The sequence below is a fragment of the Pan troglodytes genome, chromosome 13, assembly GCF_028858775.2.
Source record: "Pan troglodytes isolate AG18354 chromosome 13, NHGRI_mPanTro3-v2.0_pri, whole genome shotgun sequence".
Taxonomy (NCBI): Eukaryota; Metazoa; Chordata; class Mammalia; order Primates; family Hominidae; genus Pan; species Pan troglodytes.
In genome coordinates, this window is record NC_072411.2 from 74,615,210 (window position 1) to 74,639,338 (window position 24,129).

Below are 24,129 nucleotides of genomic sequence, written 5' to 3' on the forward strand. Positions count from 1 at the left end.
ATGTTTTAATGGAAGATGACTTTTTCATCAACTTCATTGGATATGAAGGCTAAAGGATAGTAATCATGTAAAAAATATATCTATAAACATATATGTAATTTAGTCAGATTCTTTATGAAAAGATTTGGCTTTTTGTGCCTCATTTTCTTTATTTTTAATTGATAACTTTGATTCTTTGCTTATTTTTTATTTTCTGTTTAGTCATAGAAAGAAAATGATACCAAGAAAGTTACATTTGACTTTTACATGCACTTCAATAATGTAAGACTTACCCTTTTTCTACTTCCTGAGTTGTAAATAATTTTCTGTTGTTGAGGACATAGACTGGGGTTATAAAAGAGGAAAGAAAGATGCTCATCTATTTGAGAATCTGTTTGTCTCTGATGGTTTTCTTTTAACCCTGATTAGTGCCTTTTGGACAAAAAAGGTTTAGATGCCTTGAAGAGGGATTGATGAGTCTCTTTTTCCTGAAAGCATGGTAGTTTGACAGAGAAAAGCATTTCCTAAGATGACACTTTAAGAAGGTGTGGGAAGAATAAAACAAAATAGGCTTTTACTAAGCCGTATTCTGGACCTTAGAGTGAGAGAGCAGTGAAGTTATGCAATTGAAAACAGCATTGCTTGGTGGTTTTTTAAAGCCATATTAACTCTTCTGAGCCACGATGGTAGCATAGCATTTGGTAAATAACAATCACAGTGTACAAGTAAGTGATAGTTTGCAAACCTGAACTGCTGTGAGCAATTTCCAGATGTCCCATTTTTGTTCCCAAGGGGGAGTTTATTCAGAGGAAGGTCTGATTTATTGGTTGAATTAGAATTCTAAGATATCATGAGTCTTAATCATTTGTTCTACTAAATGTCTGTTTTATACACACCCCTATCACCACCCCCAGTGGGGCTCCTATTAAGTGTTTAAATGTAGAATTAATTACCGTCTCGAGAACTCGATGCTAGCTCATATTTTTTATTCAGCTTTATATCCATCGAAATGCCTGAAATAAAACAATATTCCACCCAGGTGAAACATTTTGAAACTGGCTTAAAGAATGTATGGGCTGGGCGCAGTGGCTCACGTCTATAATCCCAGCACTTTGGGAGGCCGAGGCGGGCGGCTCCCAAGGTCAGGAGTTCGAGACAAGCCTGGCCAATATGGTGAAACCCGTCTCTACTAAAAGAAAAATCAGCCAGGCGTGGTGGTTGGCGCCTGTAATCCCAGCTACTCGGGAGACTGAGGCAGGAGAATTGCTTGAACCTGGGAAGTGGAGGTTGCAGTGAGCCAAGATCGTGCCACTGCACTCCAGTCTGGGCAACAGAGCAAGACTCCGTCTCAAAAAAAAAAAAAAAAAAAGAAGAAGAAGAATGTATGCATGTGAATTGGACTGTGGAATTTAAAGACTTTAACACTTCTCTGTTTGGAAAGTAAAATTCCTACCCAAAAGTTAAGCGATCTTTAAAAAGACTTTACCATCCTAGAGAAAAATGGGCGCATGGGTTGGTTCGATTGTTATGCAAGATTGTGAGAAGTGACCACAGGACTCTTGTCATCATCAGTTGTAAATATTTGTGGGTATGGGTTCAAACACTAATACATTGAAGAAATGGTGTGGCAGTTCTCCCCCAGATAATACTGTCCTCCGTAGTTAATGTTTTCTTTTCATTACTACACAGTTTATTCTTAAAAATGCTTTAAGCACATCTCTCTGTACTTTCATATTTTTCTCTTCTGCTCTGTAGCAAAATCACCAGGACAGCCAATACAAGTGGTTTATGTACCATCCCATCTCTATCACATGGTGTTTGAACTTTTCAAGGTTTGTAAAATAGTATTACATAACCTTTACCAGTACTTTTCTGAGGTTAGGAATCTGCTCTGAAAGCCAAATATTCCACTAGGTTCTCCTATTAAGAAGTGCCATTTCATGTCAGTATCATATCACATTGCTGGAGATCAGCTTTTTATCAACACAGGGAGACATCTCCATGTAGTGGTGAGCTCAGACTATGGAGTCAGAAAGACCTGGGTTTGAATCCCAATTATGGCACTTAATATGTGTGTGACCTTGGGCAAGTCACTCAACCTCTCTGAGCCTCAGTTTCCTTTTCTGTAAAACAAGAATACTGTCCAGGATTGTTTATGGCTATTGGGAATAACATACTAAGTGTCCAGTACAGTGACAACGTATTACATATAGGTGCTCAATAGAGTTATCTTTATGTTTTTATAAAACAATATTTAGAAGAGTGATTCTCAACTTGCTACCCTCAAAGGACCAGAATTCTTTTTTTGGTCTGGCTTTTCTTGGGAGGGGGAGGTCATTTATATTGACTTACAGGGTTTCTGCTGTAATCTTTGCTCTTTACAACAAATTTTGAAAACAAATTATGCTACTAATATTGAGAGTATCTTTTTTCCCCACCAATGATACTTGCTGGTTGACAAGAAAATGGGTGAGGAGTGAGGGGCACAGGTCCTGGTGGGTGAAAATGATTGCCCTCTATCAGAAGCTTGTAGTCTCTCTTCAGTTCTGTTTCATCAGCCAGCAGCAAACTAGAGGAAAGAGGGGGTGGCTTTCAATCTGATAATGTAAAGGAAAAGTGCACTGAAACACAGAAAAACTGACCGAATATCTTAGAACAGCAGCAGAATGTTCTTTCTTCCAAGACAGCAAAAATGTATTTAATACCTTACAAAATCTTTTTTAAAATATTTATTTTATTTTTTGTAGAGTTGAGGTCTCACTCTGTTACCCAGGCTGTCCTTGAACTCCTGGCCTCAAGCAGTCCTGCCCCAGAGTGTTGGGATTACAGGCATAAACCACTGCACCTAGCCCCAAAATCTTTTTATCCAAGTAGTTAAACAAGTAGTGATGGGCACTTCAAGCATTAACACGAATTTTTTCCTTGAAATTCCAGTGGCATAAAGATCTTGTGCCCTATGATTGAGGCATTCCGTATTATATTGTACATAATGTCAGTAATAATGGCTTTCACCTGGAACCTAATCTTAAACTGCCTTTGGTGGAAATGATGGAATCTCCTCCATAAGAGGACTCAATCGCAATTGCTGTGCCAGGGCCACACACTCTTACTTCCAAATTCGGATGCCTTTTTAGTTACATCTAGTTTATATCATTTTCTACTGCAATGCTGAATGTCATGATATTGTTTAAGGCTTCTGATATGTTGGCACTGTGTACCCTATTTCCTTTAGAAATTAGTCAAAGCAGCTTTACAATGTCAATACCCTTAATTTCAAACTAGAGATAAAGGGATTCATTGTTCCATCAAATACGACCATTGCTGTTACTACTATATGAAAAAAATTGCTTTCCTTTAAAGAAATTTATGACAGTTTTTTAAATAGTTCTAAAAATATAGCTGAAACTACATTTTCAAAAATGTTTTGCCCATCATTTACTAAAATTATAAAAGTGTTTGAACAGAGTTTTCTGCTTTAATGTAACTAGTTAAAAGTGTTTTGAAGTCTGACTTTGGAAAATAAGCAAAATTTAGTTGGAATCTTTAGGTCAGAATATCCTTCAAATCCCCCCCAAATTGACTCCATTAAAAAAAAAACTTTAAATGTGGTTATAAGAATTGTGATTCTTTGGCATATTTCCATCAAATTTAAAAACTTCAAATAGTGCATATGTACTTGAAAATTACACTTTCTCTTTTCTAAAAAGCTGTATTTTTAATACAACCCTAATGTATTTCAGAATGCAATGAGAGCCACTATGGAACACCATGCCAACAGAGGTGTTTACCCCCCTATTCAAGTTCATGTTACGCTGGGTAATGAGGATTTGACTGTGAAGGTAAATGTGTTTAATGGTTTTTTTTTTTTTTTTTTTTTGTAATTGATGAACAGACATGCAAAGGTAACCATACGCATAATTTCTAAAAGACATAATCTACTCTCAGGGGAAAAGAATCTTGTCTGTAATAGATAATAAGCACATTGCTTCATTGAGCTGGTGGATTATAGTTATCCCTTGAGTCTTTTCTATGCAGGTCCCCCGTCGAGGTGATTCAAGTTAAAATAAATCTTGGAGACAGACAATTTATCATTAATATCTCTTTGATAAGTAAGATCTAAATTATTTGGGTAGTTGCAGTATTATGGAGATAGTATTTAATATATAATTTTAAAAATTTTAAAACAGTGCTTTCTAATCTACTGGTTTCATTTGATTCTCATGACGTAGGTAATTTTATCCTCACTTTTACAGGTGTGGAGACTAAGACACAGTGGTTAGCTCAGGATCACACAGGGCAGAAATGCTATGGGACATGATATCCAGTCTTCTGTCCCCAGTGCTAGGCCTTTTCTATTACATTGTTCAGGTGGCCCAGTTTCTTCTTTTACATTTTATTAAAAATTGTTTTCTGTCACCCAGGCTGGAGTGCAGTGGTGTGATCATCACTCACTGTGACCTTGAACTCCTGGGCTCAAGCAATCCTCCTCCCATAGCTTCCAGAGTAACTGGGACTGCAGGCTGCAGGCATGCAAGCCTGGCTAATTAAAAGAATTTTTTGGTGGGTAGAGACTAGGTCTCACTTTGTTGCCCAGGCTGATCTCAAAACACCTGGCCTCAAGTGATCCTCCCACCTTGGCCTCCCAAAGCACTAGTATTACAGGTGTGAGCCACTGTGCATGGCTCCAGTTTAAGAGTATGATAGTGTTTTTCTTTTTTAATAATCATTTAAAAATTTATATTAAAGTAATAAATGCAGAGACTATAAAAATTCAAATGTGTCAGTTCCTGGCCCTTTGTAGGCCTCATTACTCAGAGATTCTTAGTCTTTGTTTACTTTTTTTTTTTTTTTTTTGAGATGGAGTCTTGCTGTGTTGCCCCAGGGTGGAATGCGGTAGTGTGATCTCGCCCACTGCAACCTCTGCCTCCTGAGTTCAAGTGATTCACCTGCCTCAGCCTCCCAAGTAGCTGGGATAACAGGCACCCGCCACCACGCCTAGCTAATTTTTTGTATTTTAGTAGAGACAGGGTTTCACCATATTGGCCAGGCTGGTCTCGAACTCCTGACCTCGTGTTATCCGCCTGCCTCGGCCTCCCGAAGTGCTGGGATTACAGGCATGAGCTACTGCACCTGGCCTAATGTTTACATTTTAAACAGTAAATATTACCTTTCTGTTATAGTAGTTGAGGAGTTAGCTCTCTTTAATAGAGCACCTGCTCCCCTCCCCTCCCCTAGCCCAAGGGCCAGTTTCCCTATACTATTATCCCAATATTTAAGTTTGTATATGAAATTTGAAGCTGAGAATAATCATCTTGCAAAATTTTGAAGGCATCCATTGTTCCTTTTTTAAAAAAGGTACAATTCAGTGGAATTCATAAGGTTATTCAAGTATTGCCGCTGTCTCATTTTAGAACATTTTCGTCAGTCCTAAGAAAAAACCCAAGTACTCCGTCAGGCACAGCAGCTCATGCCTGTAATCCCAGCACTTTGGGAGGCCAAGTTGGGCAGATTGCCTGAGGTAAGGCGTTTAAGACCAGCCTGGCCAACATGGTGAAACCCCATCTCTACAAAAAATACAAAAAATTAGCTGGGTGTGGTGGCAGGCGCCTGTAATCCCAGCTATTCAGGAGGCTGAGGCATGAGAATCGCTTGAACCCAGCAGCAGAGGGTGCGGTGAGCCAAGATCGCACCACTGCACTCCAGCCTGGGTGACAGATTGAGACTCCATCTGAAAAAAAGAAAAAAAGGAAAATACACTGTACCTATGAAGTCACTTCCCGTTTTTCTCTCTTCTAGCCCTTGGCAACCACTAATCTATTTTCTGTTTGTGTATTTCTCTTTCTGGGCATTTTATATAAATTTAATCATGCAGTATGTGGTCTTTTGTTACTGACTTCTTTCACTTAGTATAATGTTATAGTATGCATTTGTACTTCATTCCTTTTTATGACCAAATGATATTCTGTTATATGGATATAACACCTTTGGGTTATCCATTCATCAGTTGATAGACATTTGGTTTGTTTCTATTTTTTGGTTATTATAAATAATACGGCTATGAATGTTTGTGTACAAATTATTGTGTGAACATGTGTTTCAGTTATCTTATGTATATACCTAGGAATTGAACTGCTGAATCATAGGAAACTCTGTTTAACTTGAGAAACTGCCAAACTGTTTTCCAAAGGACCTGCACCATTTTGCATTGTCATCAACAATGTGTGAAGGTTCCTGTTTTACCTCGTCCTTGTCAACAATTGTAGTCTGTCTTTTTTATTGTAGACATTATTGTGAGTGTGAAGTGGTATCTCAGTGTGGTTTTTATTTGCATTTGTCTAATGACTATGATGTTGAACATCTTTTCATTTGCTGATTGGCCATTTGTGTATCTTTGAAGAAATGTAGATTAAGATCCTTTTTTCAGTTTTAAAATTGGCTGTCTTTTATTGTTGAGTTGTAAGGGTTCTCTCTCTTATGTATATGTGTATATATATATAGGGATTCTATGTGTGTGTATATATATACACACACATATACATATATACATATATATGTGTATATATACACATATATACATATATGTGTGTGTATATATATACACCCTATATATATTCTATTTGTGTGTATACTATGTGTGTGTATATATATATATACACTCTCTCTAAATATATATATATGTATATAGGGGTTACTAGTCCCTGATGAGATGTATGATTTGCAAGTATATTCTCCCATTCCGTGGGTTCTTTTCACTTTCTTGATAGTATCCTTTGAAGTACAAAGTTGTGTTTTTTTGTTTTTTGCTTTTTTAAATAGAGACGGGGTCTTGCTTTGTTGCCCAGGCTGGTCTTGAACTCCTGAACTTAAGCAGTCCTCCCACCTTGGCCTCCCACAGTGCTGGGATTACAGGTGTGAGCCACCACACCCAGCCAAAGTTTTTAGTTTTGAAAATTTTCAATTTTTTTTTCACATTGCATGTTATTTCAGTTTTATGTCTAAGAAACCATTGCCTACTCCAAAGTCTTGACGACTTATGCCTATGTTTCTAAGAGTTTTATAGTTTTAGCTTTTATATTTAGGTCTTCGATCCATTTTGAGTTAAGTTTTGTACATGGTTTGAGGTAGAGGTTCATCTTCATTCTTTTGCATGTGGATATCCAGTTGTCCCAGTACCATTTGTGAAAAACCTATTCTTTCCCCATTCAATTGCCCTGTCACCCTTGTCAAAAATCAATTGCTCATAAATGTATGGGGTTTATTTCTGGATTCTCAGTTCTATTTCATTGATGTATATATCTCTCGTTATGCAAGTACTTAATGCCTGTCTCAATGATTGTAGCTTTAAGTTTTGAAATTTGCAAGTGTGAGTCCTACAACTTCTTTTTCAAGATTATTTTGGCTGTTATGGGTTCTTGCATTTCCATGGGTTTTAGGATCAGCTTGTCAATTTCTGCAAAAAAACAATGCCAGCTAGAATTTTGATGGGCATCATTTGGGAAGTGTTGCCATCTTAGAGTTAACAATATTAACTCTTCTAATTCATGAACACAAGATATCTTTACACTTACAACACAGGGCATCTTTATAGGTCTTCTTTGCTTTCTTTCAATAATGTTTTGTGGTTTTTAGTGTACAAGTCTTGGACTTTTAAATTTATTCCTAAGTATTTTATTATTTTTGATGCTATTGTAATGGAATTGTTCTCTTAATTCCATTTTTTGGATTGCTTATTGCTAGTGGATAGGAATATAACTGATTTTTTTGTACTGATCTTGTATCCTGCATCCTTGCCAAATGTCTTTATTAGTGCTAGTACATTTTTGTGGATTACTTAGAATTTTCTATATAAATGATCATGTCTCTGCAAAAAGATGTAAGTGTGGCTAGAACCTCTAGTACAATGTTGAATAGAAGTGCTGACAGGAGACATCCTTGTCTTTTTTTCTGATACTAAGGGGGAGAACTTCTTGTCTTTCACTATTAAGTATGATGTTAGCTCTGATTTTTTTCATAGATACCCTTTATCAGATTGAGGAAATTTGCCTGTATTCTTAGTTTGAGTGTTTTTATCATGAAAGGATGTTCAATTTTGTCAAGTGCTTTTTCTGTGAAGATTGAAATGATTGTGTGGTTTGTTCTTTGTTCTATTAAGTAGTGTATTACATTGCTTTTTCTATATCAAACCAACCTTGCATTGTTGGGATAAGTCTCAATTTTTTTATGGTTTATGTTGTTTTGTTGAGGATTTTTACGTTGATGTTCATAAGGTATGTTTATTGGTCTGTAGTTTCTTGTGATGTGTTTGGTTTTAGTATCAGGATGACACTGGCCTTATAGAATGAGCTTTCTACATTTTGGAAGAGTTTTTGAAGGATTGGTATTAATTCTTTCAGTGTTTGGTAGAACACAACAGTGAAGACTTCTGGGCCTGAGCTTGTCTTTGTGGAAAGACTTTTGATTACTAGTTCAATCTCTATTTGTTATATATTCATATTTATGGATAGCTATTTATAAATATAAATAATAGGCCAGGCACAGTGGCTTAACGCTTGTAATCTCAGCACTTCGGGAAGCCGAGGCAGGTGGATCACCTGAGGTCAGGAGTTTGAGACTAGCCTGGCCAACATGGCAAAACTCCATCTCTACTAAAAATACAAAAATTAGCCAGGCACGGTGGTGTGTGCCTGTAATCCCAGCTACTCGAGAAGCTGAGACAGGAGAATCACTTGAATCCGGGAGGCAGAGGTTGCAGTAAGCTAAGATTGTGCCATTGCTTTCTAGCCTGGGTGACAGATCAAGACTCTGTCTCAAATAATAATAATTAAATAAATAAATATAAACAATACATTTGATATCTATTTAGATTGTCCATTTCTTCCTGAGCTCCTGAGCTGTGTCTATAGTTTGTGTGTGTTTTTTTGTTTGTTTTTTGAGACAGAGTCTTGCTCTGTCGCCCAGGCTGGAGTGCAGTGGCAGGATCTTGGCTCACTACAAGCTCCGCCTCCCAAGTTCACGCCATTCTCCTGCCTCAGCCTCCCGAGTAGCTAGGACTACAGGCACCCGCCACCATGCCTGGCTAATTTTTGTATTTTTAGTAGAGATGGGGTTTCACTGTGTTAGCTAGGATGGTCTCGATCTCCTGACCTCGTGATCCGCCTGCCTCAGCCTCCCAAAGTTCTGGGATTACAGGCATGAGCCACCACGCCCAGCCTATAGTTTGTGTTTTTATAGGAATTTGTCCATTTCATTTAGGTTATCTAATTATTACACACAATTGTTCATAGTATTCCCTAATAATCCTTTTTATTTTTGTAAGATTGGTAGTGATGTCCCCACTTTCATTCCTGGTTTTATAAATTTGAGTCTTCTTTTTTTTTCTTGGTCAATATAGCTAAATATTTATCAATTTTGTTAATCTTTCTAAAGAATCAATTTTTTATTTCATTGATTTTCTCCATTTTTCTATTCTGTATTTCATTAATTACACTCTAGGCTTTATTATAATTTCCTTCCTTCTGCTTGCTGTGGTGTTACTTTGCTCCTGTTTTTCTAGTTTCTTAAGGTGGAAGTTTTGGTTATTCATTTGAGACATTTTACAACTATAATTTTACTTTAAGCACTGCTTTGTCTATCTTACAAGTTTTTAATGTTTTGTTTTCATTTTCATTCATCTCAAAGTATTTTCTAGTTTCCTTTTGGATTTTTTCCATTGGTTAATAGGATTGTGTTGTTTAATTGCCACATACTTGTGAATTTCCCATGTGTTCTCTTAATCATTTAAATTTCATTCTGTTGTGATTGGAAACATACTTTGTATGATTTCAAGTATACATCTATTGAGATTTGTTTTATGGCCTAACATAGGGTCTATCTTGGAGAATGTTCCATGTGTACTTGAGAAAAGCGTGCATTCTGCTGCTGTTGAATGTTCTACAGATAGCTATTAGGTTTAGTTGGTTTGCAGTGTTGTACAAGCTTGTCTTTCCTTGTTGATCTTGTAATTGTTATATCCATTGTTGAAAGTGGAGTATTGAAGTCGTCTCCAATTATTGTTGAATTGTCTATTTCGCCCTTCAGTTCTATCAGTTTTGCTTCATGTATTTTGGAGCTCTGTTGAGTACATATATGTTTTTAATTATTATCTCTTTTTTGTGTATTAACCTTATATCATTAAAAAATGTACTATTTTGTCTCTTATAACAGTTTTTGTTTAAAAGTATATTTTGTTTGAAGTTAGTGTAACCATCCCAACTCTTTTTGTTTCTGTTTTCATAGTGTAACTTTCCAGACTTTTAGTTTAAACCTCTTTGTGCCTTTCAGTCTAAAATGTGTCTCTTTATAGCATATAGTTAGAATTTAAAACCATTCTGCCAATGTCCACCTTTTAATTGGAATGTTCAGATCAATTAAATTTAATATAATTACTATTAATGTAATTAACAGTAATTTTGGTTTATGTTTGCCGTTTTGTCTTCAATATATGTCATATCATTTTTTATTATTTCTCCATTATCACTGTCTTTTGTTAAAATGATATTTTGTATTATATCATTTTAATTTCGTTCTTGTTTTTGTTACTATATTTCTTTGAGTTTTTTAAGTAATTATCCTGGGGATTACAATTAACACCTTAATTTATAATCTAGTTCACATTAATACCAATTTGCTTTCAATAGTATACACTGACTTTTCTCCTAAATAGGCCTTTTCCCCTCCCCACCCATCCTTTGTGCTGTTATTGTCATATAACATACATTTTTGTACATTGTGTGCCTGTCTACAGAGATTTATAATTATTGTTCTATTCAATTGTCTTTTAAATCAGATAGGACACAAAAAGAGTTACAAACAAAAAATATACTCATATTTTCCTTTAGATTTACTTTTGTAATAACTTTTACTGGCACTGTTTATTTCTAAACATGGATTCAATGTTTTGTCTAGTATCCTTTTGTTTCAGCCTGAAGGATTCCCTTTGGTATTTCTTGATAGCCCATGTCTGTCAGTGATCATCTCTCTCAGTTTTTGCTTATCTGGAAATGTCTTAATTTCTCCTTCATTTTTGAAGGATAGTTTTGCTGGTTATAGAATTCTTGTTGATAGTCTTTTTCTTTCAGCACTTTGGAATATGTTATCTCACTGCCTTCCAGCCTCCATGGTTTGGATGAGAAATCAGCTGTTACAATCTTATTGAATATTGCACATATGTGATGAGTCATTTCTCTGTTTCTCAGACTGGATAATTTCAATTGACCTGTCTTCACTCTCACTGATTCTTTTCTTTCACATGCTCAAATATGCTGTTGAACCCCTCTAGTGAAATTTTCATTTCGTTTATTTTTCATTTCATTTATTGTACTTCTCAATTCCAGAATTTCAACTTAGTTCTCTTATATAATATCTACCCTGTTTTTTTCACCTTTGCTAAATGTTGATGCATATCATTTTATTGCCCTATATTTTATTGTTGTATCGTTTAAAATTTTCTATTTTGAGACATCCTCATACTTTAGTTCTTTAGTGTTTGTTTACGGAGTGTGAGTTTACTGACTCAGGTATAGTTTATTGACTGACTTTTCCTTGCCTGTGTATGGGCAATACTTTTTTGTTTTTTTCATATCTTGTTATTTTTGTAGAAAACTGGACATTTAAAATAATATATTTTGACAGCTCTGCAGATCAGATACTGCCGTCTCCCCAAGGCTGTCTTTGTTGTTGTTTTGTAATTTTTTTTTTTTGGAGTTAATTCTTTTAAGTTTGAATTCTTTGTTGTGTGTGGCCTCTGAAGTCTCTGCTCATTTAGCTTAGTGGTCAGCTAATGACTGGACTGAGATTTCCTCAAATACCTGGAATCAGTAAGTTTCCCAGTCTTTGCCAAGGGACTCTGTGTGTGTATAGAAGTGTTTAGGAGAATATCTTCAACACTCAGCCAGGCAGTTAACAACTGTGCCTTAACCTTTAGGTCCTTGCCAAGGGACTCTGTGTGTGCATAGAAGTGTTTAGGAAAATATTTTCAACACAGCCAAGCAGTTGACAACTGTGCCTTAACCTTTAGGTCCTGCTCGCATAGAGCTTAGGGCCTTCTCAGTGTCTTTCCTGAGCATGACCCTGGGCATGAGTATGGCCTTCCAGATTCCCAGGAGATAGCTGAGTTTTTCAAAGCCCCTATGGCTATCTGATTCCCTAGACCTTCCTGTTAAGCTTTTTGGTTAGCCTTATTGTTTGCCCTAGCTGTTGTCCAGTTTCTTCTGCAGCCCTCAAATTAATCAGTTACTTCTAATTGTTTTTGACAGATGTTTCCAGGGATGGGGGTGGGGTGCAAGACTTTTGTACTGGGGAGCTCAGAGTCAGGTCAAATAAATACAGTCTTCCCAGCAGCTACCAGGCTGCTGGTTTCACTCTGATTGCATATTGATTGGAGGGAGGGGGAGCAGATGGGAGCAAGTTAAAATGCTTACTGTTCTTATACGGATTCAGTTGTTTTACTTGAATAAATGCTCCCCGGATTGCTGCATGCCTTTAGTTAATTTCCAGAATTCTGTCAAAGTAGATTCTAAATGATTTTTGCACCCCCCTCCCCCGCTCTTTCTTTTTTTTTTTTTTTTGGTGCTTTGATAGAGGAGAGACTTTTGCAGGTTCTTTCTCTTCTATTTTTGCTGATGTCACTCCTGCTGTTCTTTTTGAGAAGACAACGTTTATTACAATTCCTCTTCCTTCTTATGTGACCAGTTTTAGGTGTCTACTTTTGTTTAACTAGAGTTTTTAACTTTTTTTTTTTCTTTTTTTTAAGCTGTGTTCTGAAGTTTCAGTGATGTGACTTGGTGTGGGCCTTTTCTTACTTATTGGGCTGTGGTCTTTGAACTTCCCATTATTTTATTGATATTTTCCTTTTCACTGTGTGTTTAGTCTCTTTCTGATAGTCATATTAAGAGGATGTTGGACTTCATGACATCACTCCCTGTTTTTTATCGCTTCAACTTTTTATTCTATTCTGTGAGATTTCCTTGACTTCAGATTCCCAGCCCTTCTATTGAACTTTTATTTCCATTATCTTACAAATTTCCAAGAATCCTTATTTTTAAAATTAATCCCTTTTTAGAATTCTGCTCTAGTTTTATTTTACTGCTCTAAGGATATTATCGTGTTTTTTTTTAATTAATTTGCCTCTGCACCCTGCATTGTCCGTTTCCTGAGTTTCCTTTTGTCCGTTTCTCTCTCGTTTGTTCATTTTAAAGAGATAGGCACAAAAAAGTCAATAAATGGCAATGCCATCTGTTTGCTGTAAAAACAATATGAATGTATCACTTTTTTTTTTTGTTTTTTTTTTTTTTTAGCTCAGATGCTAATGTGTCTATTTTTTGGTTAGTTGTGTGTCAGCTACTTGCCCGTTAAGGTTTACAGTCAAGAAAAGACCCATTGGTCTTCTGGTTTGGGGCTTAAGTTGTGCTGCAGCATGTTCTTTCTTGTACCTTTTTCTGCTTCTATTAGAAGTGCTTTATTTAGCATTTTGGTCTGCAGCTGCTTTCTATTGCTATTATCCGTCATTGCATAGATCAAGGTTTACTGAGTTCTTAGACTCTCAGAAGAGATTACTTCTGTGCTGGTGGATGGGCTTAACCTCAGGAATCTGTCTTTATGATGTAAAGAAAAATTCATAATGACCCAGCAATCCCACTCCTATGTCTATACCTCAAAGGATTGAGAATATTTAGGCAAAACCTTACACACAAATACTCATAGTGGCACTATTCACAATAGTGTCCAGGTAGAAACAGCCCAAATATCTATCAGCTAATGAATGGATAAACAAAATGTGGTATGTCCATACAGTGGAATATTATTTGGCCACAAAAGGAATGAAATACTGATAAATGCTACAAACTGGTTGTTGTAACATTGAAGACATTATGCCAAGTGAAAGAAGCCAATCACAAAAGGCCACATATTATATGATTTTATTTACATGAAATGTCCAGAATAGGCAAATACATAGGGACAGAAAGTAGATTAGTGGTTGCCTAGGGATATGACCACTAAAGGAGCTAGGGTTTCTTTTGGAGGTGATGAAAAATTCTAAAATTGACGGTGGTAATGGTTGCACATATCTATGAATATATTAAAAACCATTCAATTATATACTTTAAGTGCATTAATTATATGGTATATAAATTATTTTTATCTTTTTTGAGATGGAGTCTCCCTCAGTTGCCCAGGCTGGAGTGCGGTGGCATGATCTCAGCTCCCTGCAAGCTCCGCCTCCCAGGTTCAAGCGATTCTCCTGCCTCAGTCCCTAGTAGCTGGGACTACAGGCGCCTGCTACCACACCTGGCTAATTCTTGTATTTTTAGTAGAGATGGGGTTTCACCTTGTTGGCCAGGCTGGTCTCAAGCTGCTGACCTCAAGTGATCCGTCTGCCTCTGCCTCCCAAAGTGCTGGGATTACAGGCATGAGCCACTGTGTCCAGCCTGCTATGTAAATTATATCTGAATAAAGCTGTTTAAAATCAAATAGGCTTGTAATGGTCTCAAAAAAGAGTGTTCTAGAAGCCTGCTATGTTAATTATATTTGAATAAAGCTGTTTAAAATAAAATAGAAAGGCTTGTAAAGGTCTCAAAAAGACTGTTCTAGAAGTCCTGTCTGTATTAGGCTCTGCCTTCACCTGTTGATTCTGCTCCTCACATCCAAGGTCACATGAAGGCATCTCCTCTTGCAGCCTCTCTTTACATGTTGAATTCTTGCTTTTTCTTCAGCCGAGCTTTGATCCCCATTACTTACCCTAGACTTTTAGAATCAAGGCTTGGTTTTGTTTCTTCCCCATTTTTTTTAGCTTGTTCAAATTATTGACATTTTTTACCTTTTATCCTTCTGCTAAAAATCCTATACAAAAGTTGTTTCTGTCTTACAGCCCTAGCTGCTCTTTCAATTCTGTGTTTAGTATATAATCTATAAATAACCTATGTGTTATAGCCACATGTCTTTTGTGTGTGTGTGTGTGTTTTTATAGATGGAGTGTTATTCTGTCACCCAGGCTGGAATGCAGTGGCAGAATCTCGGCTCACCGTGACCTCTCTTTCCCGGGTTCAAGCAATTCTCCTGTCTCAGCCTCCCGAGTAGCGGGGATTACAGGCACGCGCCACCATACCTGACTAATTTTTGTATTTTTAGTAGAGACAGAGTTTCACCATGTTGGCCAGGCTGGTCTTGGAACTCCTGACCTCAAGTGATCTGACCACCTCAGCCTCCCAAAGTGCTGGGATTACAGGTATGAGCCACAGCGCGTGGCCTACATGTCATTTAAATTAAAACTTAAATGTCTTGGTTCATTTACTGTTGATGATTTTACAGACTTAACAGTGAAAACGCTGTTGGCTAAGAAACTTTAGGAACTCTGGGTGAATACAGGGACTGTCCTGGCTTTAGAGCTGTCATCTAGTCAATAGTGGTTCATTTCATCTGGGCCTGGAGTTCACATGAATTAACCTAGGGAGCCTAGTGTTACTGGGAATAGGAAGTTAGGGATGGCAGCTCTTGGTTAGATGACATTGACAAGTGGTGCTTTTGTGCACTGAAGAGAAAACTTTAAAAATAATTGGCAAACTTCTCTTCCTTGGCCTTCCTGTTGACATTACTTATCTCATTATCTTAATAAGGTTTCATGTTAGTTTTCACATCTCTCTTTCAATACATTTGTCATCAAAGGTACCATTCTTCTTGCCTTGAATATATACAGACTAAATATCTGTCTCTCCATTATTCCCTCCCTCCCTTTTCCTGAAGAACTTGGATCCTCCAATAATCTATTACTGCTCTTTTGGAAACTCTTGCCTACTTTAAAATCCACTGGCTCCAGTTTATTGTATTGTTGGCTGCAAAGCAAAGTACTACTTTGACTGTAGTTTCTAACTCTATTCCTGTGGCTTAGTTTGCCCTTTACCTCTAGCAAGATGATGCTTCTCACATCCTCTCTGTCCTGTCTGCTTATCCCCTCTTATTTTCCCATGCAGCCTGAGGCTGGAAATGACTTCTTATTTTGTACTTGCTAGGTTGTTGTTACAGTCTCCGTGGCCAAAAGGTTAAGGAAAACCAGGAAATATTTACTCAAGTCTACCTTTTTATCTTAGTATCTATTCTAATATGTTCTTTACTCCCTTCATGTATTTATAGAATACACATACTTCCTATTTATGTTACTAGCAAATGTGCAGCAGAGCATTGAATTAAAGGATGAGTAATTAACAAATTGATGGATTTCTCAAAATACCCAGAGCTCTTTATTCATCTTACTAAAATAAATTACTTTACAGGGCCAAGAGCAATTTCAAGCATAATGCTGCATAAAAGTTTTCTGGGTTTTTTTTTGTTTGTTTGTTTTTTTACTGAGCAGAGTCTCGCTCTGTCACCCAGGCTAGAGTGCAGTGGTGCAACCTTGGCTCACTGCAACCTCCTCCTGGATTCAAGAGATTCTTGTGCTTCAGCCTCCCGAGTAGCTGAGATTACAGGCGTGCACCATGACGCCTGACTAATTTTTGTATTTTTAGTAGAGACAGGGTTTTGCCATGTTGGCCAGGCTGGTCTCGAACTGCTGACCTCAAGTGATTCGCCTGCCTTAGCCTCCCAAAGTGCTGGGTTTATAGGTGTAAGCCACCACACCCAGCCACAAGTTCCTAATAAAGTCCTTGTATACTTTATTATTGATAGTGTAATTACTTAATTTTAGATGTATTCGAGGCACATCTTTCAATGGTATTTCAAGGCAGATTTTTTTAGTTATAAAAATCAAAATATCTACATAATTACCATTATAAAGGTAATATATATATACTGTAAAAATTTTTAAATATATAAAAACTCAACTATAAGCCATTCAGCCTATTGACTTTTAATACATATTATTCAGTACTATTTTAATCTATATATACATAAATTAAAAGCAGATTTGTTTGTGTATGACAACTATATTGTTATAGGCAGTAAAATCCAGGTTCTGTGACAAAGGAAAATGGCTGTAGTAGATTAGAATATAAGCTGGATAGTAGCTAGGAAAATAAGTCCATGTTAACTTTGAAGGAAAAGAAAAATTATATGTAAATAAATTACTAAATTTGATTTGCCATACTGTTTGAGTTGAAAAATGATATGAAAATGTAAAGACCTACATGCCTTACGAACATATCAGAAAGTTTTCTGGGGTTCTAGGCTGTAAAATTGCTGGAGATGGAAATACAAAGTAGCGGTTCTGTCTTTTTCTCCCTGAAAATGAAAATTATACTGTTTTTTTCCTGTTAAAGTAATTGTGAAGAAAATTCAGAAACTGAAAACCCCAAACAAGAAGAGAAAATTACTCATTCTACAGACAATAAAATTAGATATCATTTCAGACCTTTTTATAATAGAATTTTTGCAGAGTATTATAAATGCTTCTTTGTAACTGTTTTTTTTTGTTTGTTGGTTGGTTTTTTTTGCTGCTTAACTATCTCTTATGCCAGTATATGGAGTTCTATATAATATCTAATTAATGGTTAACAATATTCTATTTTAGAATGTACTTTCTTTTACTTAACTAATCCCCTATTTAGGTTGTTTACTTTTAGGTATTCTGCATAGAGCTGTGATGGATGTTCTCATATATACTTTGCATGCTTTTCTGCTTATTTTCTCAGGATAAATTTCTGGAAGTGACATTGTTGTGTGAAAGGTACATGCTCTTTTTTTTTTTTTTTTTTTTTTAAATAGAGGCAGGGTTTTATTCTGTCACCCAGGTTGGAGTACAGTGGTGAGATCATAGCTCACTACAGCCTCGAACTCCTGGGCTGAAGTGATCCTCCTGCCTCAGCCTCCCAAGTAGTTGGGGATTACAGGCATGCACTGCCATATCTGGGTAATTTTAAAGTTTTTTGTTTTTTTTTTGTACAAACGGAGTCTCAGTATACTGCCCAGGCTGGTCTGGAACTGCTGGGCCCAAGTGATCCCCCTGTTATGGCCTCCCAAAGTGTTGGGATTATATGTGTGAGCCACCAGACCCACCCAATATATGCTTTTCTTTTTTTGTTTGTTTTTGTTTTCTTAATTTAGAGACAGTGGCTCCCTCTGTCACTCAGGCTGGAGTACAGTGGTGCCATCATACCTCACTATAGCCTCCACCTCCTGGGCTCAAGTGATACTCCTTCCTCAGCCTCCCAAGTAGCTGGGATCACAGTTGTATGCCACCATGCCCAGCTAATTTTAGAAAATTTTTTGTAGCGATGGGGTCTTAGTCTGTTGTGCAGGCTGATCTCAAACTCCTGGCTTCAAGTGATTCTCTTGTCTCAGTCACCCAAAGTGTTGAGATCACAAGCGTGAATCACCATGCCCAGCCTAGTACATGCATTTTTAATTTTTTTTTTTTTTTTGAGAAGGAGTCTTGCTCTGTCACCCATGCTGGAGTGCAGTGGTACGATCTCGGCTCACTGTGACCTCCATCTCCTGGGTTCAAGCAATTGTTCTGCCTCAGCCTCCCAAGTAGCTAGGACTACAGGCATGTGCCACCACACCTGGCTAATTGTTATATTTTTAGTAGAGATGGGGTTTCGCTGTGTCGGCCAAACTGGTCTTGAACTCCTGACCTCAAGTGATTCACCCATCTCTGCCTTCCAAAGTGCTGGGATTACAGGTGTGCATGTTTAATTTGCTTCTAGTCACCATGCTGCCCACCAGAAAGGAGTAACAGATTTATAGTTACATACAAGATAGGGTTAACTTGTGCCCAGTTCTGTGCTATAATGCACTGTTAATGAGACTCCCGGAAATATACAAAGCCACAGCAGTATTATGATGGAGTTTATGTATTAGAGTTTCACATATTAGAGGAGTTGGGTTGGGTTCAACAGCGAGGGAAATGCTTATATTGGCAACTTGGATTGTGTTGTATTCATTTTCAAAAGCAGCACTCAGGCTGGGTGCGGTGGCTCATGCCTGTAATCCCAGCACTTTGGGAGGCCAAGACAGGCAGATCATGAGGTCAGGAGAACGAGACCATCCTGGCTAACATGGTGAAACCCCCGCCTCTACTAAAAAAAATTAGCCCGGCATGGTGGCGGGCGCCTGTAGTCCCAGTTACTCGGGAGGCTGAGGCAGGAGAATGGCATGAACCCGGGAAGCAGAGGTTGCAGTGAGCTGAGGTCGCACCACTGCACTCCAGCCTGGGCGACAAAGCGAGACTCTGTCTCAAAAAAAAAAAAAAAAAAAAAAAGCGCTCTCCCACCAGCAGTTAAACTGTGATGCTATGAGTATGTGTTGATATTTTGCTGTTTTGAGGATTTGGGCATAGAGCACAATCCTTTTCTTACCTTAGATGAGTGACCGAGGAGGTGGCGTTCCTTTGAGGAAAATTGACAGACTTTTCAACTACATGTATTCAACTGCACCAAGACCTCGTGTTGAGACCTCCCGCGCGGTGCCTCTGGTATGTTATCAAGAAATAATGAAGTGTGTTTCTGTGAATTGCCTTCCACATGCTGTAGGTGCCAAATAAGTAAGTTAAGCCGTCATGTAGGGTACTCCACAAGGAAGAAAGAAGCTCTTAGAAATGCACACTTTCCCCTAAATTTAAACAGCCTTCAGAATACTTTTTTTTTTTTCCAACTGAAATGGGCACGAGACAGAGATTTGGAGTTCTTGTTACAAAGTTTGATCGTGATATAGCAGTAGTTTTCCTGTGTAAAACCATATTTTGAAATATGGTTAACCACATTATTTCTAATGTGGGGAATAAATTACTGGTTTTAGTAGTGTTTGGTCAACACTGAATTACTTTTTAGTGTTGACTTTTTTCTCAAGTACTTGTCATTAGAATGATCTCATATCCTAGACTGAAAAATAAGACTAAAATTCTAATCTGTTCAATCACCAACCTGAAGGCCTAAATTATAATTGCTTTGATGGTGTTTTGTTAATCTTAGTTCCACCTATTTTCAGGTTTAATAGGATCAACTTTTGAATTGACTCCATCCTTATCTTTATGTTCTAACTCCCCCACAAAAAGTATGTTGCCAAAATTTTGTCTGCAATTCTAGAAGAACTCTATTCTTCTAGGCTTGGAAACTTCTCTGACATTTCCAGTAGAGTTATGCTGTAACATGATGGGGGTATAGTACAAGATAGATCTATTTTAGACCCCTTCCTAGGAAGTAACTAGGACTTTATTCTGATAGTTTTGTGTCCGGAATTGGTGGGTTTTTGGTCTTGCTGACTTCAAGAATGAAGCCGCGGACCCTCGCAGTGTTACAGTTCTTAAAGATGGTGTATCCAGAGTTACTTCAGATGTTCAGATGTGTCTGGAGTTTCTTCCTCCCGGTGAGTTCCTGGTTTCGCTGGCTTCAGGAGTGAAGCTGCAGACCTTCACGGTGGGTGTTACAGCTCATAAAGGCAGGGCGTCTGGAGTTGTTTGTTCCTCTCAGTGGGTTCGTGGTCTTGCTGGCTTCAGGAGTGAAGCCGCAGACCTTTGTGGTGAGTGTTGCAGCTCATGAAGGTGGCAAGTCCAGAGTTGTTTGTTCTTCTGGGTGGGTTCGTGGTCTCGGTGGCTTCAGGAGTGAAGCTGCAGACCTTCACGGTGAGTGTTACAGCTCATAAAGGTAGTGTGGACCCAAAGAGTGAGCAGCAGCAAGATTTATTGTGAAGAGCAAAAGAACAAAGCTTCTACAGCCTGGAAGGGGACCAGAGTGGCTTGCCGCTGCTGGCTCTGGGGGCCTGCTTTTATTCACTTATCTGGCCCCACCCACATCCTGCTGATTGGTCTATTTTATAGAGAGCTGATTGGTCCATTTTACAGAGAGCTGATTGGTGTGTTTTTACAGAGTGCCGATTGGTGTGTTTACAGACCTTTAGCTAGCTAGACACAGAGTGCTGATTGGTGCATTTACAATCCTTTAGCTAGATACAAAAGTTCTCCAAGTCCCCACCCGATTAGCTAGACGAAGAGCGCCAATTGGTGCATTTACAATCCTTTAGCTAGACACAGAGTGCTGATTGGTATGTTTACGATCCTTTAGCTAGACAGAAAAGTTCTCCAAGTCCCCACCCGACCCAGAAGCCCAGTCCAGCCGGTTTCACCTCTCAGTTTTGCCTGATGCATAGCACAAATGCTATGGCTGCAGCTGTACTATAGTTGAAATGCTTGCTCTAGTAATGTCCTTCTCCAATTCAGATACATGCCCTCCAGGAGTTGGCATCCATATGTCAAGGGGCAGACAGACAATGTCAAATGATAAACATGAGCATCTTTTTACAAGTCTAGTTTTATCCTAAAAAGTAGAGGGATAGAAGGGAGCTGCTGTTTTTGTAGTAAACGAATATTGTAGAATTTTTGTGGAGAGCGGCATAGTGAGCTAGTCCAGACTCTGGATCTAAACTCTTTGGTTCTGTTTCTGATACTGCTGCATCTTAGATGTGCAGCCTTGGGAAAATTATTGACCTCTGGATGCCACAGATTCCCCACTTAGAAAAATGGAGTTATTGTGAGAATTAAGTGAGTTGATATATGTAAAAATGCTCTTTATGGTGCCTGGCTCATGGTAAATGCCATGTAAGTGTCTGTTATTTTAGGATGTAAAATGTATGTGAATTTTTAAGAAAATAGGAGGCTTGACCTGGAACAGGCTCCTCCATACATCTACATGCCCTTAACAAGGCTAAGACTGTTACTAATTTCTTGCAGATCCTCCTTTCTGCTGACATCGCTTTGTAGATGGTCCCAGTCAGCAGGCAGTAGGGTAGCTGGAGAAAGGCCAGCTGATGCCCACAGGAGTGGCTTTCTTGTCTACCTGGTTACGGAGGGCTTCCTCCCTGTGGATACCTTCTTGTGGGTCTTTGCATGGATAGGCTATCTTCACACTGTAAGTCCAGAGAGGAACATCCACACATCTCTCTTCCAGACCTCCTTCTCATCCTTCACTCAGTTTTGTTCTTTCCAGGTCCTTAACAAGCCAGCCACTTGTTTTGCCACTGCCCATGCTGGAAGGGTTTACTTTCACTGCTGTCTTTCAGGTCTGCCCTCCAACCTTGAGAGGGATTGTAGTAGGAAAACGGCAGCCTACTTTCAGATGGTGATAGCACATGGGGTAGATCCACCAGTGGACTAGGCCCATGTTGTTTTTCTTCCCTGTTAACTGGTTATAGGGGAAGCCCTATGAGTCAGCCCATAAGTATGGTCAAGAGAGAGCACGTGGTAAAGTAGGTCAGGTATCGTGGGAGCCTGAACCACCTGCTCATACAGTTTTCTTGGGGCCACTTCTAAGACCAGTTAATGTATCGCTCAGAGTCACAAGAGGAAAGAGGTAGCTCACTCAAATTATGAAAGAAGGCCTTTTTACAAAGAAACTAATTACATAGGTGTAGGTAAAGATAGCACAGGAACCCAGGGCTAGCAGCAGCAAAGCTATCACCACCTTGAATCATGAGGGATGAGGAGAAGGCAAAGTTAGCAGAACCCAGAGGAAGGGAAAGCTGCAGAGTAGCTGCTTACTCTCCAGGGGCCCGGCCTGCCCAAGGCAACCTCAGGGAAGGAACCAGGGGAGTAAATACCCGCCTTGACTTCCTCTGAACTCCTGCTGGGTTTTCCAAGACATGCTGTAAGCAGAGGGCATGGGAATCCAGTGACAATCCAGGTTAGCCTCCCAGGGCAGGGAGGTGTGGAAATGGAATAGTTGATTTGTACGGGCAAACAGAGACTCCAGGTAGAAAAGTTAAGTTATAGTTGGTAGAGTTAGGTAAAGCTGGAGCCTGGGTTTGTGAATAGCACTCTGATTCTTGAGTCCATACAAGCTCATAGTTAGCATGCTATATGGAATGTCATCAAACATATGACTTGGTAATAAAAACCATTTTCCCATTTATCCAGATGTTTTGTTTTGTATTAAGGAATTGGTAGGATTTATCCAGATAAAGAGGCTATTCTGGATACTGGGACCAAAATGAACAGACACGGAATGATATGTTTAAGGAACTTAAGAGCAAGAGGTGTAGTTGTGCTGGACTGGAAAGTGGGAGGCAGAGACCTGATCTTACCAGGTCTAGAAAGCTCTTTTTAGAAGCTTAGGTTTTGATTTCTAAGACAGTGGGGTAGGGGTGGTGGGAGTGCTGGTATGTTTTGAAGATTTTTAAGTGGAAAAGTGACCCGTCAGTGAGAATTAAGAAAGTAGATCTATATTAGAGATATCTCCAGGCTCAGAACGTGGCTGGAAATTTATGATATGAAGTCATGAGATATATCTGTTAGGCTGCAACAAGCCATTTTCTACTCTTGCTCCTAAAAGAGATAACACATTTTATATGATATTGCCAAGAGCAGTATTGAGATACCATGTCCAGAATTGGTTTCTTCTGGTAGGTTCTTGGTCTTGCTGACTTTGAGAATGAAGCTGCGGACCCTCATGGTGAGTGTTACAGTTTTTAAAGATGGTGTGTCTGGAGTTTGTTCCTTCAGATGTTTAGATGTGTCCAGAGTTTCTTCCTTCGGTGGGTTTGTGGTCTTGCTTGACCTCAGGAGTGAAGCCACAGACCTTCGCAGTGAGTGTTACAGCTCTTAAAGGTGGCGTGTCTGGAGTTGTTTGTTCCTCCTGGTGGGTTCATGGTCTCGCTGACTTCAGGAGTGAAGCTGCAGACCTTCGTGGTGAGTGTTACGGCTCATAAAGGTAGTGCAGACCCAAAGAGTGAGCAGCAGTAAGATTTATTGTGAAGAGTGAAAGAACAAAGTTTCCGCAGTGTGGAAGGGGACCCGAGCGGGTTGCCACTGCTGGCTGGGGTGGCCAGCTTTTATTCCCTTATTTGGCCCCACCCATGTCCTGCTGATTGGTCCATTTTACAGAGTGCTGATTGGTGCGTTTTTACAGAGTGCTGATTGGTGTGTTTACAAACCTTTCGCTAGACACAGAGCGCTGATTGGTGCGTTTTTACAGAGTGCTGATTGGTGTGTTTACAAACCTTTAGCTAGACACAGAGTGCTGATTGGTGCGTTTACAATCCTTTAGCTAGACAGAAAAGTTCTCCAAGTCCCCACCCGACCCAGAAGCCCAACTGGCTTCACCTCTCCATCCCCCCTCTAAACAGGATACCCCAACTGTTGTTGGGAATTGGGCGATGACCGCTGTAGCTACTTCCTGCTGGATAGGGGCAAAG

General features: G+C 38.7%; 1 protein-coding gene across 50 annotated transcripts in view; it reads left to right on the forward strand.

The window, feature by feature from the left end:
- The window catches only part of PDK1 (pyruvate dehydrogenase kinase 1), a 169,147-nt gene that overhangs the window by 11,387 nt on the left and 133,631 nt on the right, over positions 1-24,129 (forward strand). For all 50 annotated transcript variants that reach the window (XR_010150152.1, XR_010150149.1, XR_010150153.1 and 47 more), the window contains 3 exons: positions 1,735-1,811; positions 3,720-3,818; positions 19,310-19,420. Coding sequence is in view for 3 of the 50 variants with exons in the window: in XM_515910.8 (XP_515910.3) it covers positions 1,735-1,811; positions 3,720-3,818; positions 19,310-19,420 (287 nt within the window). In the remaining 47 variants the exon portion in view is untranslated. The remainder of the gene's footprint in view (positions 1-1,734; positions 1,812-3,719; positions 3,819-19,309; positions 19,421-24,129) is intronic.